The 22,071-nt window shown below is 56.7% G+C and overlaps 1 protein-coding gene across 1 annotated transcript in view; it reads left to right on the top strand.

Annotated features, from left to right (window-relative positions):
* Positions 1-22,071, top strand: part of MYO18B (myosin XVIIIB) — a 78,767-nt gene that overhangs the window by 25,118 nt on the left and 31,578 nt on the right. Inside the window, exons 19-34 of the mRNA XM_074159675.1 lie at positions 426-609; positions 1,316-1,508; positions 2,069-2,178; positions 5,678-5,743; positions 7,462-7,590; positions 7,887-8,030; positions 9,233-9,322; positions 10,826-10,945; positions 11,070-11,178; positions 11,985-12,109; positions 13,134-13,288; positions 14,297-14,420; positions 15,568-15,768; positions 15,878-15,988; positions 17,888-17,992; positions 20,993-21,139. Coding sequence (XP_074015776.1) covers positions 426-609; positions 1,316-1,508; positions 2,069-2,178; positions 5,678-5,743; positions 7,462-7,590; positions 7,887-8,030; positions 9,233-9,322; positions 10,826-10,945; positions 11,070-11,178; positions 11,985-12,109; positions 13,134-13,288; positions 14,297-14,420; positions 15,568-15,768; positions 15,878-15,988; positions 17,888-17,992; positions 20,993-21,139 — 2,113 coding nt within the window. The remainder of the gene's footprint in view (positions 1-425; positions 610-1,315; positions 1,509-2,068; positions 2,179-5,677; positions 5,744-7,461; positions 7,591-7,886; positions 8,031-9,232; positions 9,323-10,825; positions 10,946-11,069; positions 11,179-11,984; positions 12,110-13,133; positions 13,289-14,296; positions 14,421-15,567; positions 15,769-15,877; positions 15,989-17,887; positions 17,993-20,992; positions 21,140-22,071) is intronic.

Below are 22,071 nucleotides of genomic sequence, written 5' to 3'. Positions count from 1 at the left end.
GTCCCATGTGGGTTGGGATCGCAAGACATCACCGGGTGAGGGCATCTCCCCGATGGTTTTCCCCACTGCTTTGAGGAACCTTGCAAACGAAATTAGAATTGAAATGTAATCGAGCTGCTGCAGGCGTCTCCGCGCACGGGGTGATTTTAACCTTCTGTTTAAACCCTCCCAGCTCATTTTGTTTCGGGCTTTAGTTCAGGGAAAGTTTTAAGAGCGGTGAATGGTTTGGTGCCCAAACCAGAGGGGAACACAGGGGGTAGGGGGTGTCCCAGCACCCTTTTTTTTCCCAGCTGGGTGCCCCGTGGCAGCACCAATACCGAATTTGGGGTGCTGGGCACTGCATCCCTGTTGAAGGGGCTGGGAAGCAGAGGGTTCCCCAGCACCACCGTGACCCCACCACCCCATCTTGTCGCTGGCCCCGACAGAGATGCCGTGAAGGAGCTGGTGTGGCCGCGTTCGCGGGCGCCGCTGCCCTGCCGGGCCGTGGCGGGGCTGGAGGGACGCTCCCAGGCCATCCTGCACCGCAACACCTGCGTCAGGAAGACCTTCGCCAGCAGCTTCGCCGCCGTGAAGAAGAGGTCGGTGTGTGCTCAGCTCAAACTGCAGGCGGTGAGTGCGGGCGCCGGGACACTTGCGGCTGCGAGTCGGGGTGTTTGCAGGATCTTGTCCCCAGAGACTCCTCCTTAGTGTGGAGCCCCAACCCCCCGGCAGGTACTTTCCTCTGGGGTCACCGGTTGCGGCTCTGTGTCCCGCAGAGCTCTTGGCCAGGGATGCTGCTCTGGCTGCAGGTGGCCACGAGCCTCCCCAGCGCCGCTGTGGCTCAGGGAAAGCATCCCGGGCAAACAAATCGTAAAGCAGATTACGCACACACCTTGCTGTGCCGCCGCTTAATCCTCTTAAGCACTCGGATGAGTAGACTAGCCCTCTGTGCGGGGCACATGCCAAGCTCCTGCTGATCTCAGCCATAGTTAGGTGCCTAAACTCTCTCGAGGAGACGAGGCTCAGTCTCCGTAGACTCCCTGGTCAGCCCGCTTTGTGGTCCTGGCAAACCCCTGCCCAGCCTCCCTCAACCCAGGTAACTTTTTGTAGCCCATCAACCGAAAACGTAGGACATTAAGGGTCCCACTCAACATCTAAATCCTGCTCTCTGGGCTCACCTCTCTGACCAAAGCTGTTGTTCCTATCATGCACTTGAGCTTTGAGGGCTCTGGGGGTGACTTCTTTACCTGTCCAGACACCCATTGGAGGGTGCATGGGGAGCATTTCCCACTGCTTCCCCCTCTTCCATCCCCACTGACCTCTGCTTGCCCGGCAGGACGCGCTCACGAACCTGCTCCGACGGTCCCAGCTGCACTTTGTCCACTGCCTCCTCCCGGGAACAGGGATGGAGGGGCCGGTCCCTCGTCCCCCCACGCCCCCTGATGCATCCCTGAGGCTGGACGTGCCAACCCTGCGAGCCCAGCTGGAGGGGACCCAGCTCCTGGATGCCCTGCGCCTCCACCGCATCGGTACGCCTGGTCCTCCATTGCGGCCGGTGCTGTCCCACCGGCAGTTCAGCCCTTCCACGCTTTGCTCGTCATCTGTCTCTCACCACCCCCACTTCAGAAAGCCCCCCCGAGTTTTTATCGCTGCTTTTTGGCAGGGGTTCCCAGCCCTTCTCCTGCCCACAGCCTGGGCACGGCGGCTGCAGCTGCGGTGGGGTTCCCCCGTGCTCCTCGTGGAGCATCCAGGCTGTACCTGCACCGATCACGGTCACACTCCATCCCAGGGGGAGAGGGACCCGTGCAGGAGGTCCAGGGGTGCCTCTCCCATCAACACAAGGCACTGGAATGGCATCTGGCCACCTCAAGTGTATCTCTGCCACTTCTCTGCTCCCTCCGCCCTGCCCTTGCTGCAGGGGTTTCTCCTCCGGTCCCCACCACCTGTGACACCTTTTGCTGCGTGCAGGACCTGCCACCCCCTGCAGCAGCCCCCACCGCTGGTTCCCTCCCCAGAGTTTTTGGTGCGAGCCAGGTGCCCCTGGGCTGGCGTGACCCCCAGCGATGCCTGTCTGTCTGTCTGTCCCCAGGGTATGCGGATCGCCTCCTCCTGACCCAGTTCCGAAGGCGCTTCCAGATCCTCGCTCCGGACGTCATGAAGAAGCACACCTCTGCCTATGAGGTGCCGGATGAGAGCAAGGTGTGTCCCGGGATGCTGTGGGGAGCACGAGATAAGAGCCCCACGTGGGACTCTGCTGGTACCGGAGCTCTTCCAGCCCTCCCCAACGCGCTCAGGGCTTTCTTGGCAGTGAGGAGCAATTCCTGGAGTTCCCCTGTGCTCCTTGGGAGCATGGCTGTCCTCTTTCCCAGTGAGCTGGGTCACACCAGCATTTCCCTGCCCTGGGACGGGAGCTGCTTCCCAGTCCCTGCCTCACTCAGGTGTTGCCAGTATTATTCCTTTGATGGCACAGGTCTATAGGCTGCTGAGCTCCGAGCACCCAACAGCTGTGGGTGATGCTCCTTTGCTCTGCCGGATCCACCATGGGTGGGAGAGCACATCTGGGCAGCTGTTGAGGCGCTCTAGTCACAGGGGTGTCAGTGCAGGTCTGGGGGCTTCTTAAATACCAGGCTGTCCTCAGAAACTAGGGTGAAGGAGAAAAAAAAACGCATTCAGGAAGGCTCAGGGCAGGTCACCAGCGTTCGCAGTGCTGCTGGGAAACGGCAACTGGGTTTGGGAGTCCGGGCTCTGGGCGGTTGGAGCTTCTTGGCCATGGTCAGGCATGATCTGGTGGTGGGACTACGTCCTACGTGGCTGCATCCCTGGCCATGACCAGGAGTGATCTGGTGGTGGGGCTGCATCCCCTGTGGCTGCATCCATGGCCATGATCAGGAGTGATCTGGAGGTGGGACTACATCCTGCGTGGCTGCATTCCTGGCCATGATCAAGAGTGATCTGGAGGTGGGACTGCATCTTGTGTGGGTGCATCCCTGCCCATGATCAGGCGTGATCTGGAGGTGGTACTGCATCCTGCGTGGCTGCATGCCTGGCCATGATCAGGCATGATCTGGAGGTGGGGCTGCATCCTGCGTGGGTGCACTGGGTTGCAGGCAGTGGCTTTGCGTCTTGCTCCTCTTCACCCTTCCCACGGAGTGATGTGCGTCTTCCAGCCTCCTGGCAGAGCAGCCGAGCTCAGCTCTTCATCCCAGAGTTTCTCCCCCTGAGGACTGTTTTTTGCAAAGGCAGTAAACATGCCTGGCGTGGGCTGCGTTTGCCAACGTTATTGCCCTGTGGAGAGGACTTGGAGAAATCAGCCTGGAAATGAAGCCTGTTATTGCTTCTTTTTAATACTCAGGAGGAAATGGCTTTGAAAATCCTGCTTGCTCAGCCCTCGGGTGCTCCTGCTGTGTGCCTGGTAGGTCCCATTTTGCGGGACAAGGCACAAACTGTGGGACTGGAGGGGTGTGCAGAGGGAAGGATGGAATGATCCGTGCATGGCAGTGCCCCATCCTTTGTCCCAGCTCCCCCAAAAACCAGCTGGCTGAGGACAAGCCAGGCAGCATTCCCAGGGACCCAACAGAGCAGGAAACACATGGAGGTTCCCCAGGGACCGGGCATCACCTGCCTTCAGGCACTTGCAGCAGCTCAGGATGGCTCCTCACCTCGTCCCACGAAGCCTGAAAGTCAAAGGAGCTCAGGAATGAAGGTGGAGATTCGCCAGTTTTATTTGTTTCATAATAAATTTATAGCAAAAAACTGGGGAGAACCACCCCTGCCCCCAGAACAGGCTGTGAGCGAGCCCAGAAGCACCGAGAGCCGGGGAGAGCCAAGAGGAGATGAATTAAACATGGGCATGTGCTCTGTTGTGCAAACTGCCAGCCAGTGTGTGCAAATTCAGTTAAGACCTCGGGATTTAATAAGACAAGTTTGACAGTCGGGAAAGGTCAATATTGTTATTAAAAGCTGTAAGGAGGCAGAGGGTGCCTCGTCAGCAGCGTGTAAGCAGGGGATTTGAGAAATCCCGTCTTCCCCGGAGCTTGTTGCCACGCGGTTTTGTCAGCTGGAGGCTGCTTCCCGGTGAGCTGTGTCAGCTCGGCTGCTAGAGCACAGGAGATGCTTGTCTGTAGCGAGGGTGATGGTGCAGGAATAACCGACCCTGTGCTTGTGCCAGCCCTGCTTTTGGGGATGGGATGGGATGGGATGGGATGGTCCCACACAGCCCTGTGCCTGGCCTCAGTTGGATGGGATGACATAGGATGGGATGGGATAGTTTCATATAGTCCTGTGCCTGACCCCAATCAGGGTGGGATGGGATGGGATGGTCCCGTGCAGCCCTGTGCCTTGTTCCAGTTGGATGGGATGGGATGGGATGGGACGGGATGGGATGGGATGGGATGGTCCCACACAGCCCTGTGCCTGGCCCCAGTTGGATGGGATGGGATGGGATGGGATGGGATGGGATGGGATGGGATGGGATGGTCCCACACAGCCCTGTGCCTGGCCCCAGTTGGATGGGATGGGATGGGATGGGATGGGATGGGATGGCATGGTCCCACACAGCCCTGTGCCTGGCCCCAAGCAGGATGGGACAGGATGGGATGGGATGGGATGGTCCCGTGCAGCCCTGTGCCTGTCCCCAGTTGGGATGGGATGGGATGGGATGCTCCTGTGCAGCCCTGGCCCTGGCCCCAGTCCCAGCAGTGCTGCAGGAGCAGGGCACAGCCACGGCACTGGCACTTCCTCACCTCCAGCACACCTTTTTGGGCACTGTGGTGGTCTGTCCCCCTGTGCACTCGTGTGCTTCATTCCCACATTGCCCTGGTGAGGGCTAGGGGTGCAGTTCTGCTGCAGCAAGGTGTTCCCGGAGCCATGCCAAAATATTTCTCACGTGGGGTTTGTCCTTTGTGGAGGAGACGTGCGAGGCTGCCAGAGGATGTTGTATGGAGTGAAGTATTAGCGGAGGATTTTTGTCACAGTTTCTGTAGCTCTGGGGTTTTCAAATCGTCCATTCGTCCACATAGTGATTGCTACCTTGGGGAAAGGCATGGTATTTCTGGCTGTTACGTTCGCATGTCGGTCCAAAGCTCAGAGTAACCGAGTTCAGGAATTCTCCTACCGCTTGGGACTAATCTCCTGCTCACCTCCCTGCAGGGGCTCGGTCTCGTGCCGGCAGGCTCGGGGGGGAGCTCGGTGCTTTCCCCTCTGCTTTCGGCTCCAGGGGCTGAGCTGGTGGCAAGCTGGGCAGGAGGGGAGTGCGGGGGGCTCATGGCTGAGCAGCACACTTAGAACCTCGGCTGGATGGTGCCTGGTCGGGCTCTCACCTTCCTCAGAGCAGCCTCCTTTCACATCCGCCCGTGCATCGGGATCCTTCTAGAGCAGGGATGGCAGCAAAAAGGGGGAAAATCTTGCATTCAGCTGCAGATCTCTGCTCCCCATCCTGCTGACATCCTCCGGGGCAGAAAGCCCTTCTCACACCAGGACTTGGGGCTGAGGCAGCCCTTTTGGAGGATGCTCTCAGGCTGGGAGGGTGGGCTTTTGCGTGGGAGCACAGCTGGATGCACCTTTACTGGGCTCCCATAAGCTGGATGCACCCTTATTGGGTGCCCATAAGGACCAGGAGTCTCTGCACCCCGTGTCAGCAGGTTCATACCAGGGTGTGAATATCTTCTGAGCAATTCCGTGATGTGCTCCCTCTCTGCAGGCTATAGAGGAGCTCTTCCAGGCGCTGGATCTGGAGAAGAAGAGCATTGCCGTAGGACGCAGCCAGGTAGGATGGCTCCGGTCTCTGCCTCCCCATTGCTCTCGGTCCGTACGGGCACAGCCAGCCCCGTGCCGGGCACTGCTGGATGTCCAAAACTTCCCAGACTGGAGAGGAAACTTCTCCTCTGCCCTCCCCGCAGCACCCAGGTGGGCTGGGGAACCAAGCCTCGTGGAAAAACAAAGCAGGAGGCTCCTAATTCACATTTGAAAGCGTTACCCTGGGTAAACCGTGTACCTAATTATCAAAATCCGGCCCCTAATGGCATTTAAGTTCCTAATTACTTTTGATGTCCTCATGGGAGTAAATAGGGCTTGGGCAGCTCACGGTTTTGGCGGGCTGGGGTTAACACCGCTGAGCCGGGCAGCTGCAGGTGCACGAGCTGTTGTAGCAACAACATTTGAACTTAAATGCGATAATCTCAAAGAAAAATTAATTTTGCGTGTGTGCGTGCCTTCAGCAATCCGAGTCTATAAAGAAAAAATTCATGAAACGGTTCTGTTGAGCAAAATAACTTTCTTTTATCCTGCACAGTGCGGTTTGCAATTATCTTTTCCATGAAACCCTTGTACTTAATCAATAGTGCGATAGCAGCTCCGGTCACATCTTGTTATAGAGGACTTAGTTTTGCCATCGCTTTGAGCATTGATTTTGTACTGGCTTCTAAAACTCGCTGGCTTGTGAAGTTAATACAGACATTAATGAGACAATCAAATAGGTGGTGGAGCAATCATAGCATTATCGCAAGAAAGTGACTTTCCTTGCAATTGTTCTTTGATTCAATTTGGCATCTTTAAAACGCAGCTCTTTAAGTACGCCACCGGCTTCGCAAGTGTAATTCAGTTTTTATTAAAGCTGTATTATGCAAATGGTGCACAATATTCAGAAGCGATTGGCCCCGTACTCTGAGAGCTTTGCCTGGCAATGACCAAGAGACATCTTGCTCTCAGCGAGATCGATACCCGCCTAAATTCGATGGCATCAGCAAATCTGTATCGTTTATGAGGTGTTTCTGACAAGTTCAGTTGAAGAAAACGATGTGGTTAATTCTGTTTTTGCTATTGTAAAGGGGCATCTTTGCTGTTATCTGGGTGTACCTGTGTGTAACGCTGGCAAAAACGCTGGTTCCAGCAGAGGCAGCGGGTGGGAAACAGGCAGTGCCCCAAGGGAAGAGTTTCGAGGACCTGCAGCTCCTCGTGGTGGTTGATGCCTGGGTCAAAAAGGAGACGTGAGACGAGGCGGGGACAGAGGGCAAATGCCAGCGCAAGGTGCCAGATCCCCAAGGGCACTCAGCAGCCCAGTCCCCAGGGATTCAGTGGACCCGTTTCAGGGATGCCCAGGAGCAGGAGATGGAGGGGCGGGTGGAAGATGCTCTCTGGGATGCGCAGCCATCCTGCTGCCAGGCTTAAGGATGGGATGGAGCTGGGACACAGCTCCCTCTTGCTGTCCCATGAGTGTCCCTAGGGAGGCTGGTGCCAGGGCTACCTCAGGTGCCTTCATGGCACCCAAAACAGACATGTTGAGGGTTTGGCAAGGTAGGGCTGGACTCCAGCATTTTGGGCTGGTGCAGTGGTTGCACTCGCTGGTTCCAGCCAGTCCAAGGACCTTCAGTGTCCCACAGGTCTCATGGGAGGCTGCCAGGTCTTAGCCAGAAATACATCCTATTGGCTGCAGGCAGGTTTCAGACCCCATCCTGGGGGTGCATAACCTCTGTTATTTTCTGTCAGGTTTTCCTGAAGCCAGGGGTCATCTCAAGGCTGGAGAAGCAGCGTGACAAGCTGATAGCCCAGAAGATGATCCTGCTCCAGGCTGCTTGCAAGGGCTTCCTCAGCCGTCAGAAATTCAAGAGGTTGAAGGTATCCATCCCGTGGGTCGTGGATGCCCTGTGCCCACCAAAGCACAGGCTCGGTGCCAAGTGGTACAGCCCAGAGCATCCAAATTACACCTTTTTGAGCAGCGTGGGCTGCTTCTTTGAAGGGTACTCACTCTGCCCTGCGCTGTGGGCAACCATAAGGTGCCACACTGCCGTCCTCTGCAGCACAGAGCTCCTCCACCACCTCATCCCTCTCCATCCCAGTGCCCCAGCCTGGTCATTCCTTGTGGGCTCGGTCGTGGCTGGGCTTGGGACACTGCCAGCCGTGTCTCCCCACAGATCCAGCGCCTCGCTGTTCGCTGCATCCAGAAGAACCTGGTGGTCTTCCAGGCGGTCAGGCACTGGCCCTGGTGGCAACTGCTGAGCCGCGTGCGGCCCTTGCTCAGTGTTAACCTCGCAGAGGAGCAGCTCCGTGCAAAAGAAGTATGCACCAAGGGATGGGATGGGATGGGATGGGATGGGATGGGATGGGATGGGATGGGATGGGATGGGATGGGATGGGATAGGATGGGGCTCTGCCTGGTGGGTCAGTCAAACTGGAAGTCACTTCTTCCAGGGCAGAGATGTTTTGCTGACCATCCAGAAGCCGTCATCTGTTCTTAGCACTGCATTTTTTCCCCCAAGTAATGTGTTTTACAGAGCTGTGGAGGGAAAAATAACTCTTCTTCCTTAGGACAGTAGCAAATGCACCATGTCCCCACAGCTGATGCCCCATCTCAGGGAGGCTGCCCCACTGCCCTCCCGGAGCCCCCCATAAGCTTCCTGGGGCTGGGTCTGCTGAGCCGGGCCCCTTGGGGATGGGTGCCCCACATCACTCTGTGGGATAACAGATGATGAGCAGCCAAACGCATCCTTGACGCCGGGGACTCGGCTCCGCACTGTCACCAGAGCTGTACCACCTTCCACCTGAGCTGCTGCTGGTGATGGGGGACATTAATGGGCATTTCCTGACCCAGGAAAGGCACCTTTTGCCCCTCTGCACCGTCGGAGGCCTGCACTAAATTCTTAGTCCGTCTTCCTTGGCACCCTGCTCCTCCTCTTGCCTTAGTGATGTTTTAACAAGATGTTTTCAGGCTGGTTCAGACGAAATGAAAGCTGCCCAAGCCTCTGTTTCTCTCCCCAAACCCGCCTGGGATCCATCAGGCCCCGTCACCCGTTAACCTCTGTTTTTATCACACCTCTGCACATTCTGCTTCTGTTCAGTGTTGGACATCAAAGCAGGACACAGCAGTTCTTTCTGCGGTTACAGTCAGGCAGCCTGAAAGGGAATCACAGAAAACAATGTGCCTTTGCAACCGCTCTGTGATAGCCTGCCCAGGGCCCCGGGAACGCTCCATGAGCAAAATTCAGACGTTTGGCTGCTCATCCCGGGCTTTTGAGGTTTGCTTCTTTCTCATAAAATGCGCTCTCTACGTACACCAAAGCTGACAGTCCCTCCGATGAAATTCATGTCAGGAGCGGGAGTCCCGGCAATTTGCAGTGAGCAGCCTTCAAAGTTGCCTAGTAAATTTTCTTAATAAGGCAGCTATGTCTCTCCCACTTATTTTTAACAGAAAACGAGATTTTCACAAACAAACTGAGGATGCTGGAGCTCTCCATGTGTGTTGTTTTGCAATCTTCCCTAGGAGGAGCTGGCGGCACTGAGAAGGAAGCTGGAAAAATCCGAGCAGGCATGCAGCGAGCTCAGGCAGACCACAGAGAAGCTGGAGAGCAAGGTAGAGCCCCAAAAAAGCCCTACTTGGTTGGAAATTAAGCCATATCAGGGTAAATATGGCCCCTGAGTAGATTACAGCAGGAGGAGTGTGATCAGCAGAGGGTTGGGCCAGGTCTCTGTGCAGGACCCAGAGGGGGCTCCAACTGCAGTACCCAGGGCCAGCATCTCTGTGGGGTCCCTGCTGGGTGGGATCCTGCCGACAAGAGCAACAGGTCCCAGCCGAGACACCTGGGGAATGGGCCATTCCCAGGGGGGGTTGTCCCCAGGGAAAGCCTCGTGTCCCCTCCGGCAAGGGCAGACGTCACTTCGTGCTGTCACCGGTGCGGCGTACGAGGCTGAAAAGCGGCAGCGCGAATGTCACCCTTTCTGCTGACAAAAGGGTATAATTAGAATGGGAAATTACAGACAGATGTATCATATTCTCATTACGCTCTCAGGACGGCAGGCTCGCCGACCTCTGCCGACACCAGCCGTGACTTAGTTGAGTGGGACGAATGCTAATACCGAGGAGACAGCGCGCAGAAGTGTCCTGCCCGTCCCCTGGCTCCGAGCACGTCCCCACCGTGCGTGGTGCTCCAGGGGTGGCAGCTCCCTGGCTGGCCACTGGTCCTGTGCGGGGTCCCTCCATGGACGCACAGGCTCCTGTGCGATTGCAGCTGGGGTTTTATTAAGCATCAGGAGCTCCCAAGTTTGCTATAAGTACCCTGGGTTCACCAGGCTCCTGGGGTGCTGAGCTGTGGTCTGGGTGTAGCTCTGCAGCTCTGGTTAATGGTACCAACAGCCCCAAGGGCCAGGGACCCCCTTCTCCATGGGAAGCAGCTAAAGATGATTTAACTTAAGCTCCGTGTTAAAAATGAAATCACGCCCGCGAGGCTGGGAGAGCTGAGTGAGGGTAAAGCCTCAGGACAGACCTAGAAAAATGCCAGCTCCCCAGGGAAAGAAAACTGATGGAGAAACAAAAACTTGTTAGACCCCCTGAAGAGCTTGTGTAGGGCACCTGGAAAAGGTGAAGGGCCTTAAAATGCTGTTAAATAGAGCAAAAATAGCATTGGAAGCCTGTGTGCTCCTGCTGGCCCTGCAGCCCCTCGCTTGGCTGGCTGAGCAGGACAAACTGTGTTCGCCTCTGTTTTGTGGAAAGTGCAATTAATTCTCTGGATTAATAACTCTGCCCCCCCTCCCCCTTCATTCACCCGCTGCTTGTTTCAAATGAAACTTCATGCTAATCAGCAAGAAAGGTGCAGAAACCTGGTGAGCCCTGCCTGCAGCCATGCCAGGGGTGCAGCCACGGGATCCCGCAGCGGTTGCTCTTTGCTGCGCGCTGCCAGCGGGAGCCTGGGTTCCCACTGGTGACACTGGTCGGTGACGGTGTGCACTTAGCGCATCCCCTAAGCACAGGCAAAGGAGAGCAGTCAGGACACTCGGGTTGATGCGGGATGGCCGGGTACCCCACAAACCAGTGTGCACGGTGATGCCCAGCCTGGTTCCCTGTTGCTCCCCCTCCCAGATCATTGACCTGACGACGGAGCTGTCGGATGAGCGATACAAGGGCGACGTCGCCTGCCAGGTCCTGGATGGGGAGCGGGCAGAGAGGCTGCGGGGTGCCCGTGAGCTGCAGGAGCTGCAGGTAGGAGAGCCCCGAGCCATCAGGTTGTGCCAGTGGCGATGCCACCCTCTCGGCACAGCCTGGCTGGACCTGCGTGCCATGGAGGCGGGTAGAGCTGCTCCCTTCCCTCCCCGGGTTTCCCCAGAGCAAACACGACCAAGTGCAGAAGAAACTGGAGTCCGTAGAAAAGCAGCTGGAAGAGGCCCAGCAGCTGGTTCAGTTGCGTGAGATGAAGATAAGTGGCTCTGGAGGAGGTAGGGGCGTCCCTTCGGGGGCGATGCATGTTCTGGGCATCCAGCCTGACCTGTGGGACCAGCACGGCCATCCCAGTGGGGCAGCAAAGCCTCTTGCAATGGGCAGAAGTTTGGTCCCCCTAAGCAGTGCTGCTCCCCCAGCCCCTGGCCACCCTGGTGTGATTTTGGCACCTCGTGATTCTGCATTGCTGGCAGCGATGGCTCGGTCACACACGGCTGTGGCTCCTGCAGGAGGCTGGGGATGCAGGCAGGGATTCTGCCTCAGGGTGCTGCTGGTGCTTGGTGGCACTTGGTGGCATTGCCTGGCATTCCCGGCAGCTCTGATTTTGTTTGAGACATCTGTTGGAGTGATGAGGAGGCTGCTTGGACACAAGTGGGATGGGATGGGATGGGGTGGGACGGTCCTGCGCAGCCCTGTGCCTGGCTCCAGCTGGGATGGGATGGGATGGGATGGGATGGGATGGGATGGGATGGGATGGGATGGGATGGGATTGGATGGTCCTGCAGAGCCTTGTGCCTGGCCCCAGTTGGGATGGGATGGGATGGTCCTGCAGAGCCCTGTGCCTGGCCCCAGTTGGGATGGGATGGGATGGGATGGGATGGGATGAGCATGCATGCTTTGCCTAAGGTGGGGGTACATGCGCTATGTACCCCAGGGCAGCTCTGGGTGCACAAAGCAGAGCTGTGCCCTCCGAGCTCGGTGCTGGGGTTCAGGCCATACGGCAGCTGGGGTGCCATTGCACATTTGCCCATCCGACCCGGGCCTGAGCACCCACCCGGTGCCTCTGGGTCTCTCCCCTTCACAGAGGACGAGTGGCAAGTGCGCTTTGACTGCGCGCAGACGGAGATCGCCTTCCTGCGGAAGCGGCTGGTGCAGCTGGAGGAGCGGCTGGAGTCCGAGCTGGGTGCCAGGACGGGGCTCGAGCAAAAGGCAAGCACTGCCGGCCCCAGGCACAGGAGGGGACAGGGACCCCCCCAGGGTCACGCCGAGGAGCGGGGCTGCTGCTGGAGCCGCTTGTCCTCTCCTTGCTCCTGGGACAGGCAAAAGGCTGAGACTCGGAAATGCAGCCGCTTGCTGCTGGTGCTCTCATTGACCAGGGGAAACCAGCTGGGTTTTTCTGGTTTGAGAATAAATACCCCCAAAACTTCCTGCAAGCTTAAGAAGTCACTTTTGCAGCAGAACAGGGCAAAATTCAACCTTGGTCAAGCGTGAGTGCATGCACAGGGTGGAAGGCTGCGGGATGGGGAAAGGCTCTGTGGTGGGTCTTGATGTTGATCTGGCTTTTGGGTACTGAATGGGGTTGTCCTCATATCATCTGTCCCACAAAGAGCTGCTACTGTAAGGAGCTGGCGGTTCCTGAGCTTTGCCATGAGGAGGGGAAAAGCTGATGTGCCTGGAAGTCTGGTTACTTCCCATAAGGATAAAATAAAGAAATGAATATTATTCATCGTACATTAAAAAGTAATAACAAAAGCAGCCCCGTCGTAGGAGGTTGGGTAAAGCAAAACAGCCCATTTGCTTTCAGAGAGTTAGTTTGGAATTACAGGCTTCGTTAATGCAAGGTTTTGCTTATTTAAAGTCATTCCTTAATGACTCCATCCTCTGGCTGGCAAGAGCTCTGCGGTGCCTCTTTGCCCTAGACACGATGCAACTCCTTGGAGGATCCAGCTCGTTGGGTCCAGGCGCTGCCTTTAGCAGAGGAACGGGATGAAGCGTCCGTCCCTGGGGCAGTTTTGCTGACTCAGCAGAAGGGCTGGGATGCTGCAGGGGCACAGGAGGGTACGCGGAGCCTGAGGGGTCAGGGCACCTAAATTTATCCATGTTTGGTGAAAGATCTCGGGGTGAGCCATCCCCTGGAAGAAGAGTGGGGATGAGCAATGGGCGAGGAGTGGCTGCGGGGTGCTGTAGGGTCCCCCCCCATCGCTCACCCCCGCATCGTGACCTCTGCCCGCAGCTCAGCGAGGTGCAGGCAGCCTGTGAGGCAGCCAAGAAGGTGTCTCAGCAGCTGCGGCGGCGGTGCAGGCGGCTGGCCTGCGAGCTGGAGGACGCCCGGGTGCTCGCCGAGAGCCAGCAGAGCCGCAGCCACGAGCTGGAGAAGCGGCAGAAGAAGTAAGGCTGGTGGGAAACAGGCTGGTGGGATGCCACCGGGAGCGGGAGGGCAAGGGCACTGAGATGCCTCGGGTGGCTTCGGAGTTCCTGGAAGGGCTGCTATTTTCATCATCTTCCACTGCTGGAGGTTGCACCAAGCTGGGAGGTTATTTTTACCTCCCGTTGCTGTGTGGCTGTGACACCCTGCCATGATATAAATCAGTCCCAGTGCATCCTTGGTGGCATCGCGAGGAGGGCTGCTTGGGGTTGGGACAGCACGCTGGCTCCTGCGGTGCTGGGTGCAAGGACGTCTCATGCTGGGGTGTCCCAGGCTTTGGTGCGCCCATACTGGGAGAGCTGCTGGCAAACTGGGCACTTGGTGGGGAGGAGAGGAGCCCTGTAGCCCAGAAGTGATCCCCAGTGTTTTAATGCTGCTGTTGGTACCAGTGAAGGAAATGGGTTTTCTGCCCAAAAATAGGATACCAAGACTTAAGCAGGCACAGAAAACATGGGAGATCAACAATCACTTCTAATTTCTTTTAATTTGCACTTTGTTGCTGGTGTTCCCTGCTTGCCTGTGGGATGCTGGCTGTGGGCTGGGGCTCGGTCTGACCCAGGGGTATGAAGATGCTGAGAAGTTCCCAGCATTATTGCTCCGAAGCAGCAACGCTTCCTGAGCTGAACCCAAACCCTCAGTGGGGCAGAGTCCCCGCCAGCCCTGGGGACAGAGCTGCCTGTGGTGGCAGGGGACAGAGGGCTGCTGCCCTCCCCACATTTTGGGGGTATTTTGGGTCTGTAGCCGCTGATCACAGCAATTTATTGCACCCTGCTCTCGTGCACATCGCTGCTGCTCCACGCCGTCCTCGTCCGGCGGCTGACGCTTGTGCAGAGTAATTAGGAGCTTCACAAAATGACGGCAGAGCTTTGCAGACAACAGGCTACGGGTTTTTTTGTCCTCTCAAAAGCACCGGTGCCAGGAGAAGTGTCAGGACCTCCTCAGGAGAGGTAAAGCATGTTTCCCCCCTCCAGGTTTGACCTGCAGTTAGCCCAGGCCCTGGGGGAGTCTGCCTTTGAGAAGAGCCTCCGTGAAAAAGTGTCGCAGGAGAACACCAGCATCCGATGGGAGATGGGAAAACTTCAGCAGAGCTTAGAGGTAAGAGGGAAATATCCCACTCTTTGCTGCATTAGATCCAGTTTCGGGAGCTGCTCTCAGAGCAAAGCCATTATCTTTGCAATTATAGCAGAGGCAATCAGACACAAACGCGGCAACTTGATTCCGATTTCTTTTAGCGCAGTTCTAGCATATGCCTGATGTATTTAAATAAAATTATCCTCCGCCAGAAGGAAGGCTGTCACTTTTTACAAGTGATACCATCCCATGGCTTTGCTAATTAAGCCCACCCTCATTTTCACTGAAGTCACTTGTGCTCCTCTTCACGCCTCTACCCGTCCTATCACCTGCAAGAAACGGCAGGTGCGTACCCCCATGGGATGGTGCTGCACCAGCTGCCCACCAAGCCCCCCAGAGAGGAAGGGGCACAGTGTGCTGGGGCTGGGGGGGAGCCAAAAGGTGGCTGCTAGCCCCTTACCGGGCAAGGAGGCTGTGGGGAACCGCTGTGGGGAGAAGAAGATGAGTCAGGAGTGAGTGAGCTGTTGGAGCGGGGCCAGAGGAGGCCACGAAGATGCTGGGAGGGCTGGAGCCCCTCTGCTGTGAGGACAGGCTGAGAGAGTTGGGGGGGTTCAGCCTGGAGAAGAGAAGGCTCCGGGGAGACCTTAGAGCCCCTTCCAGTCCCTAAAGGAGCTACAGGAGAGATGGGGAGGGACTCCTGATCAGGGACTGGAGCCATAGAAGGAGGGGGAACAGTTTTAAACTGAAAGAGGGGAGACTGAGATGAGATCTGGGGAAGAAACTCTTTGCTGTGAGGGTGGTGAGACCCTGGAACAGGTTGCCCAGAGAAGCTGTGGCTGCCCCATCCCTGGAGGGGTTCAAGGCCAGGTTGGAGGGGGCTTGGAGCAACCTGGTGTGGTGGGAGGTGTCCCTGCCCAGGGCAGGGGGGTGGAACTTGGTGATGTCTAAGGTCCCTTCCAAATCTAACCATTGTATGATTCTATGAAATCCAAAAGGGGCTCACAGTGGGGAGCTGCCGGTGCAGGGAGGGGGCTGCCTGCTGCCGCTCTGGGGAGTTTCTGACAATGCTGTTGGAAACGGTTGGGGTTTCAAGAGCGGGGTGTTTGGGTGAGCCCTCTCTCCCAAGTTTGGGGCTCGCCTGCTGACCCGCTGCTCTGTCCCTGCCGAGCAGCAGAAGGAGGCGGAGGTGGCCAGCCTGGCACAGCGGGCCACCGTGCTGGCCGGCCGGGTGCAGGAGCTGAGCACCCCCAGCGCCCTGGACGCCCGGGCCGTGCCCACGCTCAGGAAGCAGCTCTGGGACCTGGAGGCCAGCGCTGCCGAGCAGCGGAAAGAGCTGGAGCATCAAACGGCCACTGTTGATCACCTGGAGCAGGTAACACAGCCCCGAATGGGGTTGGGGCTGGGTGTGCCGGGGACATTCATCCCTGTCCCTTCCTTGTCCCTCCAGGGTGGTGTGTAACCACTGTGCCTTCATCTTTCAGCTCCACCAGAGGCTGGAGCTGGAGATAGAGCGGATGAAGCAGATCCACCAGAAGGAACTGGAGGACAAGGACGAGGAGCTGGAGGACGTGCGGCAGTCCTGCCAGAGGAGGGTAGGTTGGCACCAGGTGGAGGGATGATGCTGGGTGATCCCCCTTGAGCAGTGCAGAGGAGGAGGAGCCATTCCTGGGGGTCCTTCCTCCCCGGGAGGTGCTGATTCCACACCACCAGCCCAACATGAGCCCCAGTGGCAGCTCTGGGGTGCAAAATCATGGTCTAGGTCAGGCGTGAGTCCTTGAAGAGGCTGTTGATGGTGTACGAGAGCCATGCATGATGCAGCACATGGATACGGTGCTCCCAGTAACACCAGCATCACGGCAAGGGCACCAACTCCAGCCAGCCATGGCTTTGTGTTCAATGATAATGAGCAGAAAATACCTTTCAACAGGGCCTCGAGGTTGGTGGCATGCAAACACAACTCCAATTTCTTCGAAATCCCCGGGGTGTTTGATTCAGGGCTGCGTGGTAGCAGCCAGTTCTTATTAAGCCTGGGGCATACCTGGCTGTCGATAGGGAATTAACATTGCTGAGGCTTAATGAAGCGCTTGGTGGGGCTTTGCATGTGCTATTTTAGGAAGGCAGAACAAGTGGAAAGGCAAACGAGGCAATCTCTCCTCCTGCTCCTGTCGGCACGTAGTCGTGCCGTAGGCCGTAAGGCTCTGTGTGACATGGGGGGGCTGCCACTGGGTGCAGATGCTGCTGTTTCCCACCGTGCTGCCTTCTCATGATGCTGCCCACTGCTGGATGGTGCAGCAGCAGCTCAGTGCTGCTCTCTTCCCCTCCCCACTGGCCATTTTTTGGCAAAGCTCTGGGCTGGGCTCCTCCCAGGGTCCTACCTGCCCTTCTGCACCCCCCTCTCTGTTTCATTGCCCTGTGCAGCGAGCAAGGTACCGTTAGCATCACTAACGGGGATGCAGTGCCTTGTGGCTGCTCTCGGCTGATGGGGCATCATTCATCCTTTCTCTCCCTCACCCTGTGTGGCCTGAGTATTATTTTCCAAATGAGTAAATGGCAGAGACACTCTGGAGAGCAATTGATATTTAGCAGCCTGCTCCCGCTGCCTTTTTTAAACCCTGTTTCTGAGCAGCGGCTGGGGATGCAGGAGGTGGCAGGGGCAGGGAGGGCTCTGGGGAGCTGTGCCAGGGTCACAGCCTGGCACGTCTGCTCCTGCGGGTACAGCCACCCAGCTGCTCGCAAAGGGAGGAGCGGGCGGTGAAACGCGCTGCCTTGCTTTGATAGCACGTTTCCACCACCACCACCCCCAGCTGGACTTGCTGGACCTCTCGCGGCTGCATGGCCGAGCTCTGCGATGCCAACCCAGGTCTGGTTCCCTCCTGCAAAGCACTTGCCGTTGCTGCAGCACCCGTGGGATGGTGATGCTGGAGCAGGGGGATGCAGGCTCCTGCGCTCAGTGCTGGCTCTGAGGCTTCCTTTCCTCCCAGGAGCAGCACAAACCCTGCCTTTAAGGGCACATCCCTGCTGCTGGTGGGGAGCCGGAGTGAGAAGTATGCTACCTGCCTGGCTTGTGGTCATGGGATGCCTTGAGGAAAGCTGGAGAGATTAAAACCAGCCCCTCTTCCAGCTCGGCTGAAGGCCCTGTGTTACTCTTCCAGAGCTTCAGGGACAGCCCTTGGGGACATCTGAGCATGCCTCACAGGCGGGGTGGCTCAAACAGCCCATCGTGACCCCAAAAGTCCTGCAGGCTCCTGGACTGCTAACCCTTGGTCCTCTGGAGTGCTCTTGGGGGGTACCACGGGCTCTGGGGGACGTGGCCCAGTGCTGGTACCCAGCACCGGCTGCAGTGATGGGAGGCTTCGGTGCACACCCTCTCCCAGAGGCTGCCCGGCCACCTGTGTCCCCACCACGGTGGTGGCAGTGCCCTGCCGGGGTGTGTGGCTTTGTCAGGGGGCAGGCAGGCTCTGAGCGTGGCTGGGGTTGTCTCCTGCACACAGCTCCGGCAGCTGGAGATGCAGCTGGAACAGGAGTACGAGGAGAAGCAGATGGTGCTGCATGAGAAGCAGGACCTGGAAGGGCTCATCGGCACCTTGTGCGAGCAGGTAAGAGGACGGTGCCTGCCCTGGGGGGCTGGCGGTGGGGACAAACATGTTCCCCTCTCCTTGCTGCTACCCTGTGGCCAGCCAAGCCACTTCACTGGCCATGCCCTGGAGCGTGAATGCATACGTGTGTGTGGACAGGACAACAGCTCGGTTCTTCCCCCACGTGCAGCCGGCTGTGATGCTCTCCATCCCTCACCGCTTCCAAACACCACCCATCAGAGCAGGCACTGGGTGCCAGGAGGGTTTCGCGACTGCAGGGTCATGTAGGAGACAACCAGTCCCAGTAAGGACCCACGGAGGGGACCTGTTTGCTTTTCTACAGGGGAATTATCCAAGCAAGGGGAGGGATCCGCTTTTTGCTGGTATTTTCATGCGAGTCAAACAAACCAGGCCTAACGCTGGAGCAGCTCCAACTGCCCAGAAAAGCAGTTTATCAGACTCTGCTCTTTGCAGAGGAATTCTCTCCCGGACACATTTGTTGAACAAATCCCTTTTTTTTTTTTTTTCACTCTCCAGTGTGTCTGTGGCAGTGATTGAAGTGCACGTAATGGGAAAAGCACACACAGCTGCTCCCTGTTAAATGAGAAGGCGAGGGGGCTGAACGCAGCCTCGCTGAACCGCAGTTATCGGCTTGGGCATCACTTAGCATCACCGAGCAGCCAGGCCCAGAGGCCACCTCATGCACCAGCTCCTGCTGAAAGGAGCCCTGGTGACAAGGAAAGGTCCTGCCTGGCCCTTGCCCGCGGCCACGGTGCTGTCAGGGCTGTGGATGGCATCAGCCCGGCGTGTTCAGAGCTGGCATCTCGGTGCCGCTGCATCCCCGGAGCTCAGCACGGCTGGGTTTGTGCTGATGCCTCCCAACCGCCCTGGCACAGCCCCTTTCACGCTGCGACTGCCCCACAGGAGAGGAGAAGCTGATTAATCCGGAGCCGCTTTAATTAAGCAGCGCATCCTCCGGCCGTTGGCACAGGCCGGCTGGATTTCACCGTTTCACCAGCCCTGGCAATTGCGTGTGTTCATTAAATGGGATGAATCTGGGAGTTTTGCAACACCGAAATGGCGGGCATATTTCAAGTAGACACAAAATGGTCTGACGAGGCTTATCCGTAACGGCCCCCCGGCTCCTGGCTTGTAAAATGTTTTGGGAGCTGTCGGAATAAATCTTGCTGTATAAAAGCAGGGTATTATTATAACTGCCGCTCAGTCCAGCACGTCCCCCTTGTTCGGTGGAGGAGAACTAAGACGGATGAGGAGGCAGCAGGAGCTGCACGGGGCCAAGCTTTGGGGGGGGCTCTTAAGGAAGGGCACCTTCTCCTTCCCCGGACTGTCCCCAGGTGCTGGCCGTGAACCCCTGCCCCCTGTCAAGAGAGGAAGGGGAGATGGCATAGCGTGTCTGGGTATTGCTATAGTGTATGCAAAATGCACCCGGAGCCTCGGAAGCAGCTATTAAATTAAATCCCGGCTTTATCACTTAAAAAACACCGGTCTGCAATGGTGGGAGGAGGCGGTGGTGGCTGCCGTTACCTGCTGCTTCCACTTAAGGGTACAAAACCCATCCTCTGTGGCGGCAGGTGGACCCTGAGCTACGGGGAAACGATGCTGAATGGTGTCCAAGATACAGTCTGTGGGGATGGCAGGGCCAGCAGGAAATCTGCCGCGCCGCAGCGGTGTTAGAAATGCTGTCTGATTGACAGTGGGCAGTGTGCTTCAGAGCACTTTATTAAAAAAGGGGAAAAAAATAAAAAAAAAAAAGCCAACCCAGAAAACTAATTAAGGAAATGGAGATGCCAACGATTTCTGGTTCCAGCGAATGCCAGCCAGCTCTAAACCGGGTTACAAGGTCAAATCTGCACAATTAATTTTAGCCAGCGAACAGAACATCGGAGAGCGGGTTTGAAACAAGAAGAGCCGTGGAAAACAGACTAAATGGAAAATGCTCTTATCCTTCAATTAGTCTGAAATCAAGCACTGAAACCATGTCCCTGCTTATTTGGTCTTTCTCTAATTCCTTTATCCTGGTAACCATGGTTGCTCTCAGCTTGAGGGGGAAGTGGAGAGGGGTGGGTTTTTTAAGGTGCTTCCTACTTTCTCTTCTTTAAGAGGCTTCAGGGGAATGAGGTGACACCACAGTTCCCGGGGATGAGCCTCCAAAGCCACTCGACATGTATTTTATGCCAGCCCTGCTGGGGGTTCAGGCAGCAGAGGTTGCTGCCTCCCCCACCGAAGGCGGCAGCGCCGGTTACGTCCCTGCGCGGCTGACGGGGACTCCAGATGCTCGGCATTAGAGATGTGTAAATAACTCCTAATGAACCTTTCCTCATCAGCGTTTCGTGGGTTGTTTTTCTTTTTTTTTTTATCTTTCGCCTTTGGGCTGACTTTCTCCTGCCTTCGTCACTCTTTTCCCCAGAGGGGCAGAGGGGTTTTCTGGCCTTTTTTTTTTTTTTTTTTCTTTTTCTGTCATGCAATGATTTTTACATTTTCTGTGCCAGCTCTCAGCGCAGACACTGGAACATCTGGGTCTGTCCCTCTCTGACCCTACCCCTCGGCCAGGGTGGTTTCCCAGGGGGATGACAATGCCCGGTGGCCTCGAGGACAGGGCGCTGTGGCTCTGGGGACCCGCACCGCGCTGTCCCTCTGGCCACAGGGGTGGCTCGCTGGGCGGGCACGTGGCTGATGGGACCAGGGATGGCCTGATGTTTTCAGAAGAACACCTTTCTGGTGGGGAAAAAATGGGGTGTCTTGGAGGGATCTGCCAGTTCTGATGTTTATGTAATTTATTTTCTCCCTTTTATTTAACTATTAAATTATTTTTATTTGACAAAGAGGGAAAATTGCAGTATGGATACATAGATATTTAATATCTTCTTGATTCATGACTTCAGCATTACCAACACCCGTCCAAATTGGTGGTTTTTAGAGGTTTAATTTTGTCAGGAGTGCCTTGGGGTGGTTTTGCGGGGTGGCAAGGCTCAGGAACCCCCCCTCTTTTCCCCTCCCCAGATCGGCCACCGCGACTTCGACGTGGAGAAGCGGCTGCGGCGGGACCTGCGGCGGACGCGTGCCCTCCTCGCTGATGTTCAGCTGCTGCTGGCAGCCCCCGGGGACCCCGGTGCCAGCAACCAGGAGCTGGAGCGGCTGCGCAAGCAGGTGGGTGCCTTCCGGCATCTCCCCCCCCACCAGCTCCTTGGAGCATCACCCTTTACCTCCGCCGAGGAGAAAACCGCAAGAAATATTTGCAAATGGTTGATTCAAGATCAAGGATGATTCAAGGATTGGAGCATCTCCCTTATGAAGAAAGGCTGAGAGAGCTGGGACTCTTTAGCCTGGAGAAGAGAAGGCTGAGGGGAGACCTTATCAATGCTTATAGGTATCTAAAGGGTGGGTTGAAGGAGGAGGGAGCCAGACTCTTTTCAGTGGTTGCCAGTGAGAGGACGAGGGGCAACGGGCACAAGCTGGAATATAGGAGGTTCCACTCAAATATGAGAAAGAATTTCTTCCCGGTGAGGGTGGCAGAGCCCTGGAACAGGCTGCCCAGGGAGGGTGTGGAGTCCCCTTCTTTGGAGATTTTCAAGCCCCACCTGGATGCAGTCCTGAGTAACATGCTCTGACATGCTCTGGGCAATCCTGCTTCGGCAGGGGAGTTGGACTAGATGATCTTTATGGTCCCTTCCAACTCTAAAAATTCAGTGAAATTCAGTGAAATCTCCTGGTTTTAGCTGTGTGTGACCCTGCGCTGGGCGAGCATCGCGCTGCCCAGGCCAGGGTGAGAAGCGCCTCTCGCCCTGACGAGGGTCTCCTCATCAGGAGTGTTTCTCTGTAATTAAGTCAACAGTGGTTAAGTATTTTTTTTCCTTGTTTCTTTTTTATCCCCTCAGCACTGTTAATTACCTTCTGTTCGGCACGTTTTCTCTCTGTCTAATAAGGAGCTCCAGCGGCGCTGGGCTGGGGAGGCGTTGTCATAGGGATGCGGTGAGGCAGGAGCAGGGATCGCAGTGGATTTGGCGGAGTTTTAGTGCAGACATGCCGGGTTCGCAGCCGGCAAGTTGCCCACCGTGCTGCTGGGTGGCCTCAGCCCCAGG

This window comes from Numenius arquata, chromosome 16 (assembly GCF_964106895.1).
Source record: "Numenius arquata chromosome 16, bNumArq3.hap1.1, whole genome shotgun sequence".
NCBI lineage: Eukaryota > Metazoa > Chordata > Aves > Charadriiformes > Scolopacidae > Numenius > Numenius arquata.
The sequence above is the reverse complement of the archived record's forward strand: the minus strand, read 5'-3'. Positions and strand labels throughout refer to the sequence as shown.